This window comes from Lontra canadensis, unplaced genomic scaffold (genome assembly GCF_010015895.1).
Source record: "Lontra canadensis isolate GAN:19392208 unplaced genomic scaffold, GSC_riverotter_1.0 scaffold23, whole genome shotgun sequence".
Classification (NCBI taxonomy): domain Eukaryota; kingdom Metazoa; phylum Chordata; class Mammalia; order Carnivora; family Mustelidae; genus Lontra; species Lontra canadensis.
Window position 1 is genome coordinate 11,665,825 of NW_022631017.1, and position 17,368 is coordinate 11,683,192.

Sequence of the window (17,368 nt, forward strand, 5' to 3'; positions counted from 1 at the left end):
TAAGATTCTATATGAAAACTTAGGGACAGAAGCTAAAATGACTTCATACTTTCAAAGTCTAGATTTGTAGAGCAAGCTCAAGGATGCTGAGCTGATGGAAATAGGGGGAATGAGAATAGGCTTTTTTATATCAGGAGATCATTTATCATCACAGAAAATCATCTGAATAATTGGAAACTGGGAAACTGGGCCGAAAGGTAGAGAGCATGTCCTTTCAAGCATTGTCTAGACTAGAGGAATGCACTCAGTCCATTTCATTGTTTATCTTTAATTAAAAGTCCCAGACTTGCTGAAGTTACTTGTTAACTTGCAGATTTTTGCCTGGGAGAGATGAAAATTTTTGTGTAGGACAACAGATAACCCTAAAGATTTACGACCTGTTGGACATCAGCCACGTTAAAAATTGAACTCAGCAATCTTATCCTAACAGTCTCTTGTCAAATTGCCTTTAAATACTGTAGCCTAGCTTCTCACATGCTAGTTTTTTGGGCCAGTTGTAACATCTTATTGGTTCCTTAATTAATTAGTAATAAAAATTAATTAGATAAAACCTTTGGTAAGTGTTGATTTTATACTTACTTGATTTTATATTTACTTTTTTTACCCTTTTGAAAATTATATATAAGGATGCCTGCAGGGTTCAGTTGGCTAAGTGTCTGCCTTCAGCTCAGGTCATGATCTCAGGGTCCTGGGATCCAGTCCCCACATCGGGCTCCTCACTCAGCAGGCAATTTGCTTCTGCCTCAGCCTGCTGCTCCCTCTGCTCAAGGGAGTTGGTGAAGACCCCTCTAAGAAAGTCATTCTTATTTATTTATTTATTTATTTATTTTTAAGTAATCTCTATGCCCAACATAGGACATGAACTCATGACCCCTGAAATAAAGAGGCACATGCTCCACTGTTAGGCACCCCTGAAAATTCTATTTCAACATCCATTGGTTCCTTGTTGTGGCCCCGAGGACAGACCACAGGAAAACTCAGTTCTGATGGGGGCAGGACAAAGTCTGGAGCATGGAGCAGTATCCAGAGGAGACGGTAGGCCCAGGAAGACTCCAGCAACCCACATAGACCCTTTTGCAGAGAACAAGGAAAAACCAAAGAAAAATTGGTCAATGTTGGTCTGGGCCAGAGCCTAAGACTCCTTATAGGGACCAACCATGGCTGGTCTTGTCATTGATGTTTCTACTCATTGACATGGTTTGATTTTCAGGACTCTGCTCCCCAGGATAAACTTCCCTGCTCCATAGGCCTAGAATTGTATCACTTGCAAGTTCCTTCTTTGGCTTAAAGTCCTTTCCTTTGTTAAAATGCAGATGTTTCTGAAAGAGCAGAACACATACTGCCTTATCAGCCATTTACATACTAGTATAAACAAATTCCTCAACTTATCTGAGGGCAAATTTTATGACATTTATTGATTTGTCTCAGAAAACATGTGTGCTTGTCATTTAACACAAAGAATATTCCTTTGCAGAGGAGCATAAACACCTAGTATGCAAACTATGCTTTTTGCCTACTGATCTTTATATTTTTTAAAATTAATTAATTAATGGGTGTTATTGTTTTTTTCCAGCGAGGGAGAGAGAATGAGGCAAAGCAAAGAGAAAGAAGGAGAGAGAATTTTTTTTTTTATTTTATTTTTTATAAACATATATTTTTTTTCCCCAGGGGTACAGGTCTGTGAATCGCCAGGTTTACACACTTCACTGCACTCACCATAGCACATACCCTCCCCAATGTCCATAATAACCCCACCCCCTAACCCCCCTCCCCCCAGCAACCCTCAGTTTGTTGTGAGATTAAGAGTCACTTATGGTTTATCTCCCTCCCAATCCCATCTTGCTTCATTTGAGGGAGAGAGAATTTTAAGCAGACTCCATGCTCAGCACAGAGCCCAATATGGGGTTTAATCTCACAACCCTGAGGTCATGACCTGAGCTGAAACCAAGAGTCAGGTGCTTAACCAACTGAGCCACCCTGGTGCCCCTAATTAATTAAATTTTAACTGAAGTATCATTGACACACAGTATTACATTAGTTCCAGGTGTACAACATAGTAATCTGACAAGTCTGTATGTTACATTGTGCTCACAAGTGTAGCTCCCACCATACAACACTGCTACAGTACCCTTGACTATATTCTTTGTACTGTACCTTTCATCCCCATGACTTACTCATTCCACGACTTAAAGTCTGTGTCCCCCACTTCACCTATTTTGCCTGTCCTTCCACTCACCTTCCTCAGGCAACCACTTGTTCTCTGCATTTATGGGTCTGTTTCTGCCTTTGGTTTGTTCATTTGTTTTTTGATTCTGCATCTGAGTGAAATCATATAGCATTGGCTTTCTCTGTCTAACTCATTTCACATAGCATAATACCCTCTAGGTCCATCCATGTTGTCACAAAATAGAAGATCTCATTCTTTTTTGTGGCTGAGGAATATTTCATTGTGTATATATGCCACATCTTCCTTATTCATTTATGTACCAATGGACACTATGTCGCTTCCATATCTTGGCTATTGTAAATAACACAGCAAGGAACATAGGGCTGCATATATCTTTTTGAATTACTGTTTTTGTTCCCTTTGGGTACATCCCCAGTATGGTATTTCCATTTCAGATTTTCTGAGGAACCTCTATACTTTTGCCACAGTGGCTGTACCAGTCTGCATTCCCAAGGACAGTGCATGGGAGTTCCTCTTTGAGAGCAAATTTTGGATGGGAGAAAGGGGGAAGAGCAGGCCTCCCCTGCTTTATGGGATAGGAAGTCTCAGGAGGCCACCAAAAAGGGATTTAGGGGAAGAGCTGGGGACTCCGACTCACCGCCAGGTCCTCACGGGTGACGAAGCCCCTCTCCTTGGCCCCGCAGTCCTGGAAGAAATGCTGCAGCTCAGCGGCTGCCAAGGAGGACGAGGACTCCAGTTCTGGTGCCACGGGGGCATCCTGGCCGTCAGCTGGTTCTCGCGTCTGCCGCCGGCGGCTGGAGCCTAGCCTGCGGCCCTTCCGGGGCACTCTCTGTCCACTCTCCATGCTCTTTGGGTCTGGGGACAGAGGAATAGTGAGGGGTTGTGGGGTGCTGCACACAGTCACTCTGCTGAAAACCCTCCCAGGTCTCCTGGAGAAAACACACCATGGCTGATGAGCTGCTTGGACCCCAGCTGGCTCTCGGACCTCGTGACACTCTCCCACCTCCTGGCCTCCAGCACGAGGCCTTTGTCCTTTCTGTTCCTTCTGCCTGGAATGCTTTTCCTTCAAGCTATCCACGTGCCCTCATCTCTTTTAGATCTTTGCTCATCAAAAGTCTTCCTTGGCCGTTGTATGAAAGAGCCTTGTGCAGGATCGGTTCTGTTTCGAGATGAGGATGGGGACACAGGGTTGTCCAGGGTCTCGCTGTCTGAGCTGTCTCTCTTGCCACTCCTCCAGCTCATTCCCCCACATCTCACCTTGGAGGATCCCTCCACCGCTGCCTCCCCGCCCGCTCCCCACCACCCTCTCACCTGACCTCCAGTCCTCTTTCTCAACATCATCTGACTGCTCCTTGGACACACGCAGGAGGGAATCAGTGGGTCTTACGACCTTGCCCCTGCTTTACCCTGCTCCCTCCCACACCCTCGAAGTCCATCAAGCCTGCTGAACCACTTCCATTCCTGGAATATCAGATCCTCTCTTACTTTGCTCCCTTTGCCCCAACTTCCCTGACTCTTATCCCCCCACCCAGCTGATGCCTCTTCCTCCTTCACCTAAGAGGCCACCTCCTCCAAGAAGCCTTTCCTGCAGCCACCCCCATGCTTCAAGCAGGGTTCAGTACCCCCTAGACTGTGGCCCCATGATGCTCTGGGCTCCCCCTAAGGATGTCACTGTGTGGCTTGGTCTCCATTGCTCCCCACTCCTTAGCACACAGTAGGAGCTCACGTAAGCGTTGTCCAGTTCACGAATGAGGGTCCTCCCAACTCTCATGGAAAGTCTTAGGTTGGTCTATTGATAAGGATTCTGATGGATAAAGATTTGTCTAGGTGAGACCTCCAAGGACAGAACAAAGGGAGGCTGGAGGCTGGAAGAGGTACTCTCTGGGCCTGCCCTGTGGTGGGGAAGGGGAATAAGCGGGGAAGGGGGGCACCTACAACAGTGGGCAGTGGGAGGGGCCTGATGTGCCCACGGGCAGGCAGCTTCCAGCAAGACCCAGGGCAGGAGCCAAGCCCTAAGGAAGGCAGGTAGGATTTAAAAGCAGTGAACAACTTGCACAAAGGAACATGTGAGACATGAGGCAGCAGGAACAAGAAGAACCCTCCTGGCTTTCTCTGCTGAGGTGAAAGGTCACAGACAGGCTGACTGGGAGGGATGATAGGCTTCTCCCTGGGCTCTGGCACCACTGGTCCAGCCTCCCTTGGGGCACAGGGTGCACAGGACTTGACTAAAGCAATCCCTCAGCCTGTGGAGAACCCCCCCAAGCTTTAAAGTGAAGTCGAGTCTCTCTCTCTTTCTATCCACCAGTCTTTCTCTCTGGTTCTTCCTGGGTATTTGATCTCTCCATCTGTTTCTCTCCAACTTGCTGTCTCTTTGTTTCTCTTGGAGCCTTCCAAATCTGTTTCAGATGCAGGGTTTTTTTGTTTTAAGTATTCATTTATTTGTTTATTTGAGAGAGAGACTGCACCCAGGGCAGAGGAAGGGCAGAGGAAGAGGGAGAAGCAGGCTTCCCACCAAGCAGGGATCCCAGTGCGGGACTTGATCCCAGGACCCCAGAACCATGACCTGAGCCGAAGGTAAATGCTTAACCAACTGAGCCACCCAGGCACCCCCAGATGCAGTTTTAAGATCACAGACGAAAACTGAGGAGCCAGATCTGAGGGGCTTTACAAAAGCCAACTGTGCACCTTTTTTCCTAGCTCAGTGGCTTGGGGTCAGCCGCCATGGGAGTATTTGCACCATGTAAGCCAGCAAACACTACAAATCAGGGCTTTCTCCCCCCACAAAGAACAGTTAGCAGTACAGCATACCTCCGCCAAAAAGACATCCTTCTGCCCAAACCGTTCCCATGATCTAATGTGCGCTTGAGTGACAAGCGTTTACTGAGTACCAGCTGAATGCCGGCACGGCAGTGAGCCATCCTGCTATGAGACACTGGTTCCAGTAGATAAATTGGGAAGATGTGTGCCTTCTCCCTGTCAGTCCATCCCACCATCTTGATTCATGGATGTGGAAAAGGAGGCCCAAGAGAGGAAGGGATTTTCAGTCCCAGTGCTCTGTGTCAGACAGACCTCTGCCTCTCCGAGGTCTGCCTCTGGCGAGCTGTGTGAACTTGGGCAAGTCACTTAACCTTCCTGCCTCTTGGCTTCCTTACAGGAACATTGGCCTGATATCTACCCCACAGAGTTGCCGTGAGGATGGGACCCGATTACTGAAGTTGAAACACCACCTCCCATTCCCGGCATGGCCCACCTCCCTTTCCGGCTTTGCTTTTTCTTAGCATGCGTCATGTTCTCAGAGAGTGTGTTATTCGTCTAGCTTGTAAATTTTCCACCACACAGGGTCTGCTGGATAAAGTTGGCATTCACAATGGTGGTCATCCCATGGTGGGAGGTGGGGGGGTGGGGCACGTGACATTCCACTGGAACCTCAGCAAAGCTGAGCTGAGTACTGTGCAGATAAATTTTCCTCCCACTTGACCTGTGAGGAAACCGAGGGAGGGAGGCTCAGTAGCAGAACTGGTGTTAGCTCTCCTAAGACCACTTCCTGGAGAGGGACCTCCTTGGTGGCCAAAGGCCCCTGTGTGGAACGCGGGACAGAGCATGCGTGGGACGGGGCTTCTGGAGCAGGGCGGAGTGAGCCGGCTTTGCCTGTTGGTGTAAGACTTGGAAACTCGGGGCACTTGGATGGCTTAGTCAGTGAAGAACCTGCCTTCGATTCAGGTCATGAGACCAGAGTCCCTGGATCAAGCTCAGCAGAGAGTCTGATTCTCCCTCTCCCTCTGCCCCTCTCCCTGCTCTCTCTCTCTCTCTCTCTCTGTCAGATAAATAAAATCTTTTAAAAAAAGAAAAAGGCTTGGAAACTCAAGTTGCACATGTACTTCCGCTGGAGATAACATACAAGAGGCAGCAAGATAAGATTCTCAGTACAGAAGCTTCTAGAACTGAAGCCCTGGGGGAAGAGTTCATAATGATATACGTGCCATATAATTGAGTCTGCCAGGCTCCCACAAGTAAAGGGAATTAGAATCCTAAAGTACATTCCCTGTGGCCATATCCCAGGATATGGGATGTTCTTGACATGTCTTTCAGGGAGTTCCTGGTCGGGCTGCACCTCCACAGCCCATTTCCAACAGTCTGCTGGCGTTTCATAAGAAAGCAGCACCTTCTGGGGCGTCTGGGTGGCTCATTCGGTTGAGCATCCAACTCTCGATTTCAGCTTAGGTCATGACCTCCAGGTCGTGAGATCGACCCCCATGTCAGGCTCTGTGCTCAGCAGGGAATCTTGACATTATCTCTCTCTCTGCCTCTCCCCCCTCTGTTTCTCCCCTGCTCACTCTCTCTCTCTCTCCAAGAAAGGAAGGAGGGAAGGAGAGAAGGAAAGAAAGAAGGAAGGGAGAGAAGGAGGACCTTCTGGACACCTCACTGGCTCCCGCCCTTCCACAGCCTCGGCGATCAGTCCTTCTTTCCCTGGAGGGCCACTCAGAGGCACCCCCTGCCTGTTAGGAGGCCTGGAGTGGAAAGGCAGCAGGTACCCTACCACCAACACTGCCTCAAAGTGCAAACACCATCAGTCAGGGATAGCAAACTCCCCCTTCACAGCCTTATAGCATACCCTAAAAATAGTCTGCACCTTTTCATGGCCAAGCATGAATAACCAGAGATAGTGAGGACAACTTCAGTCCCTCCTCATATGTGTGTAAATGGGTGCACACACACACACACACACACACACACACACCTCCTCAGCCAGCTCCCACCACCGACCACCCCCTCATGGGTCTGACAGGACAGTTCCTCATAGGTCATTCACATGTACGAAGGTCCCTGCCTGCTCAGAGTCACTCAGAGCAACACCCCTCAGAGCCAGCCCACAAGGGCACCCCTCCATCCTCCGCCACATTCCCCTCCCTGGATCAAGGTGGCCTCACACCCTTGAAGTCAAAAGCCCCTGTGACCAGGAACACACATCCCACCCTAAGTCTACCCACCTCTCCCCGCATTCCTTGCCCAAGAAAGCATACGAATTTGGGAGCCAAACTTGAGAGCAAATAGATCCTACTCCCAGGCAACTGTAGGAATCCGCTCCCTGCTGTGGGACTGGGTTAGGGGAGCAGGCACGACAGGCTTGGAGTCAGGGAGTGGAGAGCCCATAAGAAAAATGGGGTAGGGGACAACTGTGCTGGGCTTTCCCCCAATTCCTTCATTGTCTCACCAAAGGGGCAAGGAACTGGGTCTGCTCCTCACTCCACTTACTTTACTAACTGCAAGTAATCGTGATGGTCACTGAACCCAGGTTGTCCAAGCTGGTGGGTCTGAGAGATCACCTACTGCCTTGCTCTAGCCTAGTTACCCTCTCTCCTCCCCTAACTCAGTAGAGAACCCACGGCTCTGAGAAGCCAGGTGACTTGCCCAAGGTCACAGGGCCATTTAAGGTAGGCAATCTATCCCAGTCCCCTGCCCAAGTGCCCTTGTTAGACCAAACTCTTGAGGAAAGTGGGCTCAGACCTTTTCAGCCTTGTCATTGGAGCCAGATGGGGACCCAGACCATTCCTCCTCCCATCCTCAACCCCTCCAAAGAAAAGAAGCATTGCAACTCCAGGGGGCTCCCACCTTCAAAGACTCCCAGTCGTGCACACAGTCCTGGCCTCCTGGACCTGGTGATGGGGCAACCGCTGCCCCCAAGAACCCACGAGCTCTGGGACTGTTAACAGTCTTGTCTCTTGCTTAATGGCTCTTTCCGTTCCCCAGCGAGCCAATCTCCTGTGTTATCTATGGGACTTCCTGTAGAAGTGAGCACGGGGTGTCCTTTCATAATCCTGCCTGGTGCTCCCCAGGCCCCTCACCCTAGGCTCTTAGAACTGGAGACTGCTGGAAATGAGAGGGAGGCCTTTCTCTAAGGAGAGGCTCTGAAGGGCAAGATGGGCTGGTCAAAGTCACTCAGCTCTCAGTGGCAAAGCCAGAACTTGGACCCGAGTCTCTGGTTGCCAGCGTGATGCAATGCCTTGTCCCAGCCAAAGGGTCAATAGGCACTGTTATGTCTAAAGCTGGGTATACAAACTGTCTTGGGGTAACCTTACACCGTGCCTTCCCTCAGGTCCGCACCCTCAGGTGGAGAGGAAAACCAGGGGAAGCTTACATCCAAATCATCTTCTAGAACATAGTCTAACTTAATACCAAAATATGCTGGAAAGCTACAACCATCCGAAGAGAGTGGGACCCTTGCATGAATATACAGGGAAGGATCAATGGCACAGAAGTGACAAGAATAGACTCAAGCACATATGGGAACTTAACATGTGTTAACAGTGGCATTTCAGATCAGTGGATAAAAGATAGTTTATTCAATAAACCATCTGAAGAATTGCAAAAAGCAAAGCTGGAGCTCTAACTCTTAAAATAATTCCAGCTGGGGCTACTTAGTCTGCTCCCTTGGTCTCAGGGTTGTGAATTTGAGCCCCTCGTCATGCATAGAGATTACTTAAAAATAAGTAAGATCTTGGGTACCTGGGTGGTTCAGTGTCCAGCCCTTGATTTTGGCCCAGGTCATGATCTCAGGGAGTGAGTTCCAGCCTTGTGCTGGGCTCTGTACCGAGAGGGACCCTGCTTGGGATTCGCTCTTCCTCTCCCTCTGCTCCCCACCCCATTTGTGTGGACACTTTCTGTCATAGATAGATAGATAGATAAATACATAAATAAAACTTTTAGGAAATAGACTTTAAAACTAGATAAGGAGGGGCACCTGGTTGGCTCAGTTGGGTGAGCATCTCCGTCTGGCTCGGGTCTTAATCCCAGGGTCCTAGGATCGAGCCCCGTGTCAGGCTCGCTGCTTAATGCGGAGCCTGCTTCTCCCTCTACCTCTCCTTCTGCCCTTCCTTCCATTTGTGCTCTTTGGCTCTGTCTATCTCTCTGTCAAGTAAATAAATAAAATCTCTTTGGAAAAAAAAATCTGAGCTCTTTAAAAAAATAAATAAATAAGTAAAATTATCTTGGAGCAGTTAAGACCTTCTAGCCTTATCACAAAGCATTAGAAGCCATAAAAGAAATGATTGACACATTTGACTATACAGAAGTTTTTGAGTAAATAATAAACTACTGAAGGGGCGCCTGGGTGGCGCATTTGGTTAAGCGTCCAGCTCTTGGTTTCAGCTCAGGTGGTGATCTCATGGTCATGGATGGAGCCTCGAGTCTGGCTCTGTGCTCAGTGAGGTGTCTGCTTGAGATTCTTTCCTCTGCCCCTCCCACTCATGCTCTCTTTCTCTCTTTCAAATAAATAAATAAATCTCTTAAAATAGTAGAAATAAAAAATAAATAAATGAATGGCAAAAAAGGAAGAGTCACCATTGACAAGTCAAAAGGCAAACAAACAGTGAAAAAAATTCACATGTTCCAGAAAACAAGCTCATTTCTTCCATAGATCATGAGTTCCTCTAGATCAATGAAAAAGCAACAGTGCATTAGAGAAATCACCACCATATAAGTAAGCAATTCATGAAAAATAGTATCAATCACTTTTCAACATGTGAAAAATATCTTCACTTATAATAAAAGAAACAAAAATAAAACTGCAGTGTGATATTTTAAGTTTCCAACTGTCAAAGCAAAAAATTATTGATAGCATGCTGTGTTGTAAAGGATGTAGGAAAACATTTCACATGTTGTGGGTAAGAACATAAACTGGTGCAGCTTTCCTGAAAAGCAACGTGGTGATATCTGTCCACATCGAAAAGGAGAGAACTTTTTACTCAGCAATTTCACTTTTAGTCATTTGTCCTGCAGGTGATGCCCCAAATGACAACATGACAGGATTTCGTGACTGCATTGTCTATAGCGGCAAAGGACTGGAAAAAACCTAAATTTCCATCAAAGGGGATCTGGTTAGAGAAGCTCAAATATGTCCGTATGGGACCTACCATGAGGCTGTGAAGAAAAGGAGGAGAAACATACAGGTGGACCAGTGTGAAGACCTTAAAAATACATTGTTGAATAGAAAAAGCAAGATGCAGGGGCTCCTGGCTGGCTCAACCTGATGGTTAAGCATCAGACTCTCAGTTTCAGCTTACGTCATGATTCCTGGGTCATAGAATCAGGTTTCATCACGCTCCATGCTTGGTGGGGAGTCTGCCTGAGATTCTTTCCCTCTGCCCCTCCCCCATTCATCCCCCCTTTTCTCTCTCAAATAAATAAATAAAATCTTAAAAAAAAAAAAAAAGGCCAGGTACAGGGGCACCTGGCTGGCTTATTCAGTGGACTGTGGGACTCTTGATCTCAGGGTTGTAAGTTCGAGCCCCACATTGGGTATAGAGATTACGTAAAAAAACAAACAAACAAACAAACAAAAAAACAAGGGGTAGAACAGTGAGTCTGGTATGCTTTGCATGAAGAAAAAAAAGTGTGTGGATGAGGTTTATGCTCTACAAATACATGTGCTTTCCTATATGGCTATAAACACACCAAATATTTCTGACAGAATATATAAGAAAATGGTAACAGCTGGGCCAGAGAGAAGTGGGATGGAGAAGGAGGGAAGTTTATGTTCCACTGTTTATTTTGTACCATCTTTATACATTATCTGCTCAAAAGTAAATTTAAGAATAATGTGTATGTAGTCAGAGAATGATGTGGGAAATGTGGTAAAACGTTCACATGTAATGACTATTGGTGAAGGGTATATGGGAATTATTTTACTATATTTGCAACTTTCCTGTGTATCTGAAGTTATTTCAAAACAAAAATTTTGAAATTTAATAAATTTAATTTCTAGAGTAACATATATTCTCCCAACAAACCATCCTTTTTACCCCATTTTCACAGCTTGAGGAAATTGATACTCAGAGAGTTTCTATAGCTTTCTTGAACTAAAGAAGGCATTGATTTTTTTATTCAAAAATATTTATCGAGCACCTAATATGTGCCAGACACTGTGCTAGGCACTGAGGATACAAAACTGAGGAGAAAAAAACACACCATATGTCATATGATGTCTGGTAGCAATAAGTGAATGGAGAAAAGTAAGGCAAAGTGAATACATAAAATGGTGGGAAACATACTTTAGATGGGGTGGCTGGGGGAGGGAGGCCTGTCTGAGGAGGTGATATTGGAAGAGAAAATATGAAGAAGAAGATCTAGAAGAAGAGTGTTCAGGGAAAGGGGACAGGGAATGCAAAGGCCCTGAGGTAGGAGCATGCTTTTTGTCCCTGAGGAACAGTAAGGAGACCTGTGTAGCTGGAGCAGGTAACGGATGGAAGAAGGAAAAGTAGAGATGAGGCCAAAGTAACAGAGCAAGACCTATAAGCCACGTGAAGACCTGGGTTCTTATTGTGAGGTAGAAGCCATTTGGAGGGTGACATGATCCTTCATTGTGGATAACAGACTGTACTAGGCAAGGGCTGAAGCAGGGAGACCACTGAGGAGGCTGGTAAGATAATTCACACAAAAAGAGATGGTTTGGACCAGGAGCGCAGTGGTGGAGGTGACGGCGAGAGGACCTGGATATATTTTGGAAGTAGGGCCAACAATGTCTGCTGCCGGATAGGGCAACCACAACAAATCTAAGACCTTGGGCTCTCACCATTTCCCTGGGAAGCAGAATGAGGTCGGATTTTTAAGACCCAGCCTCCAGGACCTCAAAGCATCCTCAGTTCATTTGCCCCCCATTCCCACGACTCACCTCCTAACCATGGACATAAAGGGGGCACGGAGGAGGCAGGGGTGATCCCAGCCCTCCTTGCTGGAGCCCGAGTGGTCAGAGCTCAGCCTGGCCACCCTCCACGGCAGCCCCAGGAGAGAATCTGCCCAGGAGCCAGCTGGCCGGAGCCCGTAGCCAAGTGCCGAGGAGAATGTTAGATCCAGGCCTTTTTGGAAACGGTGGAGCTAATTTTAAAATACAGTGTCGCTGCACTTAAAAACCCTGAGCTCAGAAACTATATTTTTCAAAACCTGAATGAATGAACCAGGATCCAAGACTGGGAGACTATTTTATGAATGGGAACTTTTTGCACTCACTGTTTTTCAATTCCCAAAAGATGCTTGAATTCATTTCACCGGTCAGTAAGCCCTGAAGCAAAATGCTATCTGCTGAGGTGTGGAGTCGAGACCTGGGGCTCCCCTGCCTCCAGCTGTGGGCTCCCAACTAGCTTGAGAAGCTAGAGCTTCTAGAGCTAGCAGCTGGCCGTTCTGAGCAGGGAACTGGGGCCAGGGAGCTTGGTGCAAATTTGTTTTTATAAAACACACTTCACATATGATTGAGAAAACCTGAGTTACTTCCGAGATGGAGGAGGGGGCCCCCGGGGAGACAGGTGCCCACAAGCCTCCGCTTGTCACCATGGTAGTGGCCCTGGGTGAGGCACTTCCCCTTTCCGGTTTATGGACCTGGGTCATCAGCGTGAATATTTTGGCTCCCTACCACTTCCTAGAGGTGTGGCCTCTGGTGAGCAACTTTAGAGCTTATTGCCTCAGTTTCTCACCTGTGAAACAAGGGCAATAGCAGTGCCCACCTTGTGGGCTTGTGGTCAGGATTAAACACTGGAAACCGCACAAAGCGTTGGGAAACTGCGTTAGGCGGGTGATCCCCAGTGGTAGCTGTTGTTATTTTTATGGCTGTTAAAAGAAGGAGACTGAGTTAGAGAAGCTCCGGCTGGTCCAGCCTCCCAATTAGCAGATGACTCCGTCCATGTGCCAGACTGATTGTCAAGCCACGAGGGGCGGCGACCTGGGTCCTGGGAGCCGGTAGGGCTGGGGTGGGCTTTTAGAGATGAATGCCCAGGGCAGGCAGGAAATTCAAGCCACAGGGAATCATTCATTCATTTAACAAATATTTAACGGCCACCTGCTCTTCATCAGGTGGTTTTTAGGTGCTAGGATCCAGCAGCAAATAAAACAGGCATGGTCCTCCCCTTGTGGAGCTCACATTTCTGTGGGCTGGTGGGAGAGGAGGAAGCCGCAGTGATTTTTGCCAACAGGCTCCTCTAAGCATGAAGTCAGTTGAAGGGAAGTTCCAGAAGCTGCTGCTGATGTGCCACCTGTGTCCCCTAGACCCACATCTGTGTTCATCTGAAGCTTTGGTTTTTGGCAGTGATACAGATGCTGACGTCCTTCCAGTTTGCTCTCGCATCAGGGGGACCTGCGCCATCTGGGAGGGGACACCCAAACTTGCCCTTGGGGAAGCCCTTGGGCAGTGCTGGATGGCAAGTCTGCTGTGAAGTACCCCACAGCTACCTAGACAAGGACCCCAGAGGGACAGTTCTCCAGTACGTTCCACACGGTTCTTCTGATCTCCCTGGTGGGTCTAGTCCCAGCTCTGCACAGCAGAACCTGTTCACCAGCACCTTTGTGGCTTTTCCCTTCCCTTTCTCACATTATTTTCTCTCCTCCTTGTGCTTCCAGGAACTTCCTCCGCACACAAGTCCCTGTCTCAGGTTCCTTTTGAGGGTGAAAAAAAAAAATCTAAGATGGTTAGTACCGGAAATGACAGAAAACAGGATGGGCTTCTGAAGATGGATCCCTCGCCACTGAGATGACAAGGGGCACAGGACTGCGGGCAGGGAGCGGGGTAGTGTCAACCCTCGTAGTCCGGGGCCGCACGAAGACCGACATCAGCTGTGTGAGGTGGATTGGGATGGGGAACAGGTGGGATTCCAGGGCAACACTGACTTACTTATGCGGTGGGTCTAACGCTGGAAAGATGGGGCGGGGAGGGGGGTTGGCGGTCACAACCAGAAGCATGCACTTGGCTGGTTTTGATTAACTGCCCCAGAGGCCTTGAAGAAAGAGAATGATCCGCTCAACTTAGAGCACTTTGTGGGAGATGGGAGAACTCTCTAAGAGCATTCGTTTTGTTTTGTTTTAAGATTTTATTTATTTATTTGAGAGGGAGAGTGAGCAAGAGAGAGCAGGCACGAGCCGGGGGGGTGGTGCGGGGGGGCAGAGGGAGAAATAGACTCCCTGCTGAGTAGGGAGCCTGACGTGGGACTTGATCCCGGGACTCTATCCTGGGACTCTGGGATCATGACCTGAGCAGAAGGCAGATGTTCAACTGACTGAGCCACCCAGGTGCCCCCAATCAGAGCGTTCTAAATGGCCCTCATCTCTGTGACCCATGGGCTGGTTGTGTTGATAATCAGCCCAGGATTTCATCATAAAGTGGGGGAGCTACAGGGAGGCTCAATGCGTGGCCCCAGTCAGCAGGAAGAGTAGGGGAGGGGGGTGCCCTGAGACCTGGAATAGAGATATATGGACGGATGCCCTCAGGAAACTGTACCCCGTATCCCCCCGAGCCCTCCAGGCCTATGAAAGCACCCCCTCCCTTGCTAGAGGACAAGGTTCTCCCCCTGCTTGCAGCCCACACAAAGGACTCACTGGGGGCCAGTGCCATACAAGGTGATGCCTGTCTTCCCCCAGATCCATTCTACCTCCCCTCTGGCTTCTAGACCAGAGGCAGCAAATGTTTTCATCAAGGACATGATAGCAGATATTTTAGGTCTGTGAGCCACGTGGTCTCTGTGCAACTACTCAGCTCAGTGTTTGCACGCCTTAAAACAATAGGGCAAAAGCTGCCACGGGCAACAGGGTTAGCAAATGGGCATGTCTGCTTTCCCGTAAAACTTCATACAAGACAGGCAGCTGGTTCACAGAGTTGTGCTTTGCTCCCCCTTCTCTAGATGAATAATTAGAGTCAGGTCTCAGCACTGCTGAACCAGGAAAGTACAGGCTCAATCACTGGAGGAAATCACTTACCAAAAAAAAAAAAAAAAAAAAGGCTACAGTCTGGCTAATAAGTAAGTACGGGTAGGGCCAGGGAAACACACATGGGCGATCTCAAGGCTATGGGCCGGGGCGATCTCAAGGCTACGGGGAATACAGGCTGGGTAAAGAGAGCTTGGATGGAGGCCAATCTCTCTTAATTCAAGATTGAACATCCTGGCAAGGCCTCCTGGAGCTGGTCCTAACCCAGGGGGGAGTTGGCTAGTGCTTAAAACCTGACAGAGCGACGGCCTGTTGTTGGAGACGGGGCGATGCTGAAACGCCCTGGAAGAGAGCAGGGAGGGGTTAGAAAGCGCCAAGATAGAATGGACTTATTGTGTGTGAGGACCCGCCAGCTCACTGTCATCCCCACGAGGGTCCAGAAGACCCTCCCTTCTCAAAGCAATAAAGGACTCATCTCGGTGCTGGCTTGGAGATGCTGTCATGGAATGCCGGGGCCACCGTCAACGGACACACTAAAATTCGGGAGGAGCAGAGGCTGCATGGAACCACTTAATCATCAGAGGCAAGGTAGATGCAAGGCCTGATGGGTAACCAGAGCCCTGTGGCGGGGGGGGGGGGGGGGGGGGCCGGGGGGGGGGGGGGGGGGGCATTCCCAGGGGTAAGAGAGGGGAGTATTTAATGGAACGTTGCTTGACTGAACCACCTGATGCGGGGGGAGGGGCAGTGAGCAGAAGCTGATACCAGCTGCCATGACAGAAAATCAGAATCTCTCACCTAGCTGCCAAGTATGAGCCGGTTCTCATACCCAGACTCACTGATAGAAGAAAAAGACCTATAAGATCACTGTAAGTATACTAAAATATTTCCTCAATTCTTCCCTTCAATGTGCCCTCTGGCTATTTACCAGAATAGCTGCACAGTGTGGAAAAGCTCTCTTGAGGTCTATTCGGTACAGAGTCTGAGCTTAGACCAGTACTGGGTGACCCAAAATACCATCCTAGCCTCCTTTTAGAGGAGGGGGACATGCGAGGCTGGGTGATAACAGAGTCCCGGCCAGGTGCATCTCAGAGTCTCAGGGGGCTGGTGGACTGACTCTGTGCTCCTCTCCCAGCCCCTGGGTGCAAATTGGGGCAGATATATTTAGCAGTTGGCAGAACCCTCACGATTGGTTCTTTTATCTGTGGAATAAGAGTCATTATAGGAAGAAGGATGGAGTGGAAATCTCTAAAATTATCCTAGGGGTCAAGACGGTACATTAGAAGCAATACCACAGAGCAAGCAGAAGTGCAGAGATGAGCATTACTCTCAAAGCCCTAGAGTATGCCAGGAGGTCCCCATCAGACCCCCACTCAGTCCTCCCTATGCTGCAAGTGAAGCACGGCAATCCACAGCTACCCACGTGGTAGCCCTAATTGCAGATATTGTATTAGATATGGTATCTTTGCCAGAATAGTCTACATGGCCTCTGACTGGAAGAAGTTCATAATATGGCCAGTGCATTCTTTCCAATCTATTCCAGTAAAGGGGATAAAAAAAAAAAGGGGGATCATGTTCACATTTCCTACAAAAATTCAGAGACCTGCCAGGTAATGTTTTCAGTGGTCAGATGAACTGGAACATGTTGGGACATTCCCTCTAGAGGAAAGGACGAGTCATTGTACTGTGGACATGTTCCCCCTAAAAAGAGGCGTAGCACTTGTGAGCCAGTTTGGGCTTTGGAAGCTCTCTATTACCACTCCAGCCAAGTGGCTGGATGACATGGGAGCTGCCATGTTTGAGTGGAGTCCAGAACAGAAGAGGGCTCCGTGCCAAGTCCCTGCGATAGGACAAGCCCTCGGGACATATGAGCCAGTGTATCCCCTGGTACTAGAAATATCCATGGGAGATGAGTAGACAGTGTGAAGTCTCTGAGACGCCCCAGTGGGAGAGTCCTAACTCAGACCACTGGGGTTCTGGAACAAAGCCATGCCCGCAAAAGCAGAGAATTATCCAACATTTGAAAAGTAGTTCTTGGCCAAATTGCAGAATCAGAAGCAAATAAATGATTATCATTTTAAGCCACTAAAGTCTTGGAGTGGCTAGTTATGAATAAATAATCAGAACATGCATGTAAACTACTTTGTTCTCTTTCTATTTTTTCAGAACTCTATTTATTTATTTATTTAAGATTTTTATTTCTTTATTTGACAGAGACAGTGAGAGAGGTAATACAAGCAGGGAGAGTGGGAGAAGGAGAAGCAGACTTCCTACCAAGCAAGGAGCCCTATGCAGAGCTTGATCTCAGGACCCTGGGATCATGACCTAAGCCAAAGGCAGATGCTTAACTACTGAGCCACCCAGGCACCCCTCAAAATTTTATCTAAATTCTAGATAGCGTGATACTGGTTCCAGGAGTAGAATTTAGTGATTCATCACTTATGTAGCATACCCAATTCTCATCACATGTGCTCTCTTTAATGCCCATCATCCATTAGCCCA

The 17,368-nt window shown here is 48.2% G+C and overlaps 1 protein-coding gene across 1 annotated transcript in view; it reads right to left on the reverse strand.

The window, feature by feature from the left end:
* The window catches only part of RAB44 (RAB44, member RAS oncogene family), a 28,044-nt gene extending 25,012 nt beyond the window's left edge, over positions 1–3,032 (reverse strand). Inside the window, exon 1 of the mRNA XM_032862353.1 lies at positions 2,826–3,032. Within this exon, the coding sequence (XP_032718244.1) occupies positions 2,826–3,032 (207 nt within the window). The remainder of the gene's footprint in view (positions 1–2,825) is intronic.
* Positions 3,033–17,368: the final 14,336 nt, after the last annotated feature.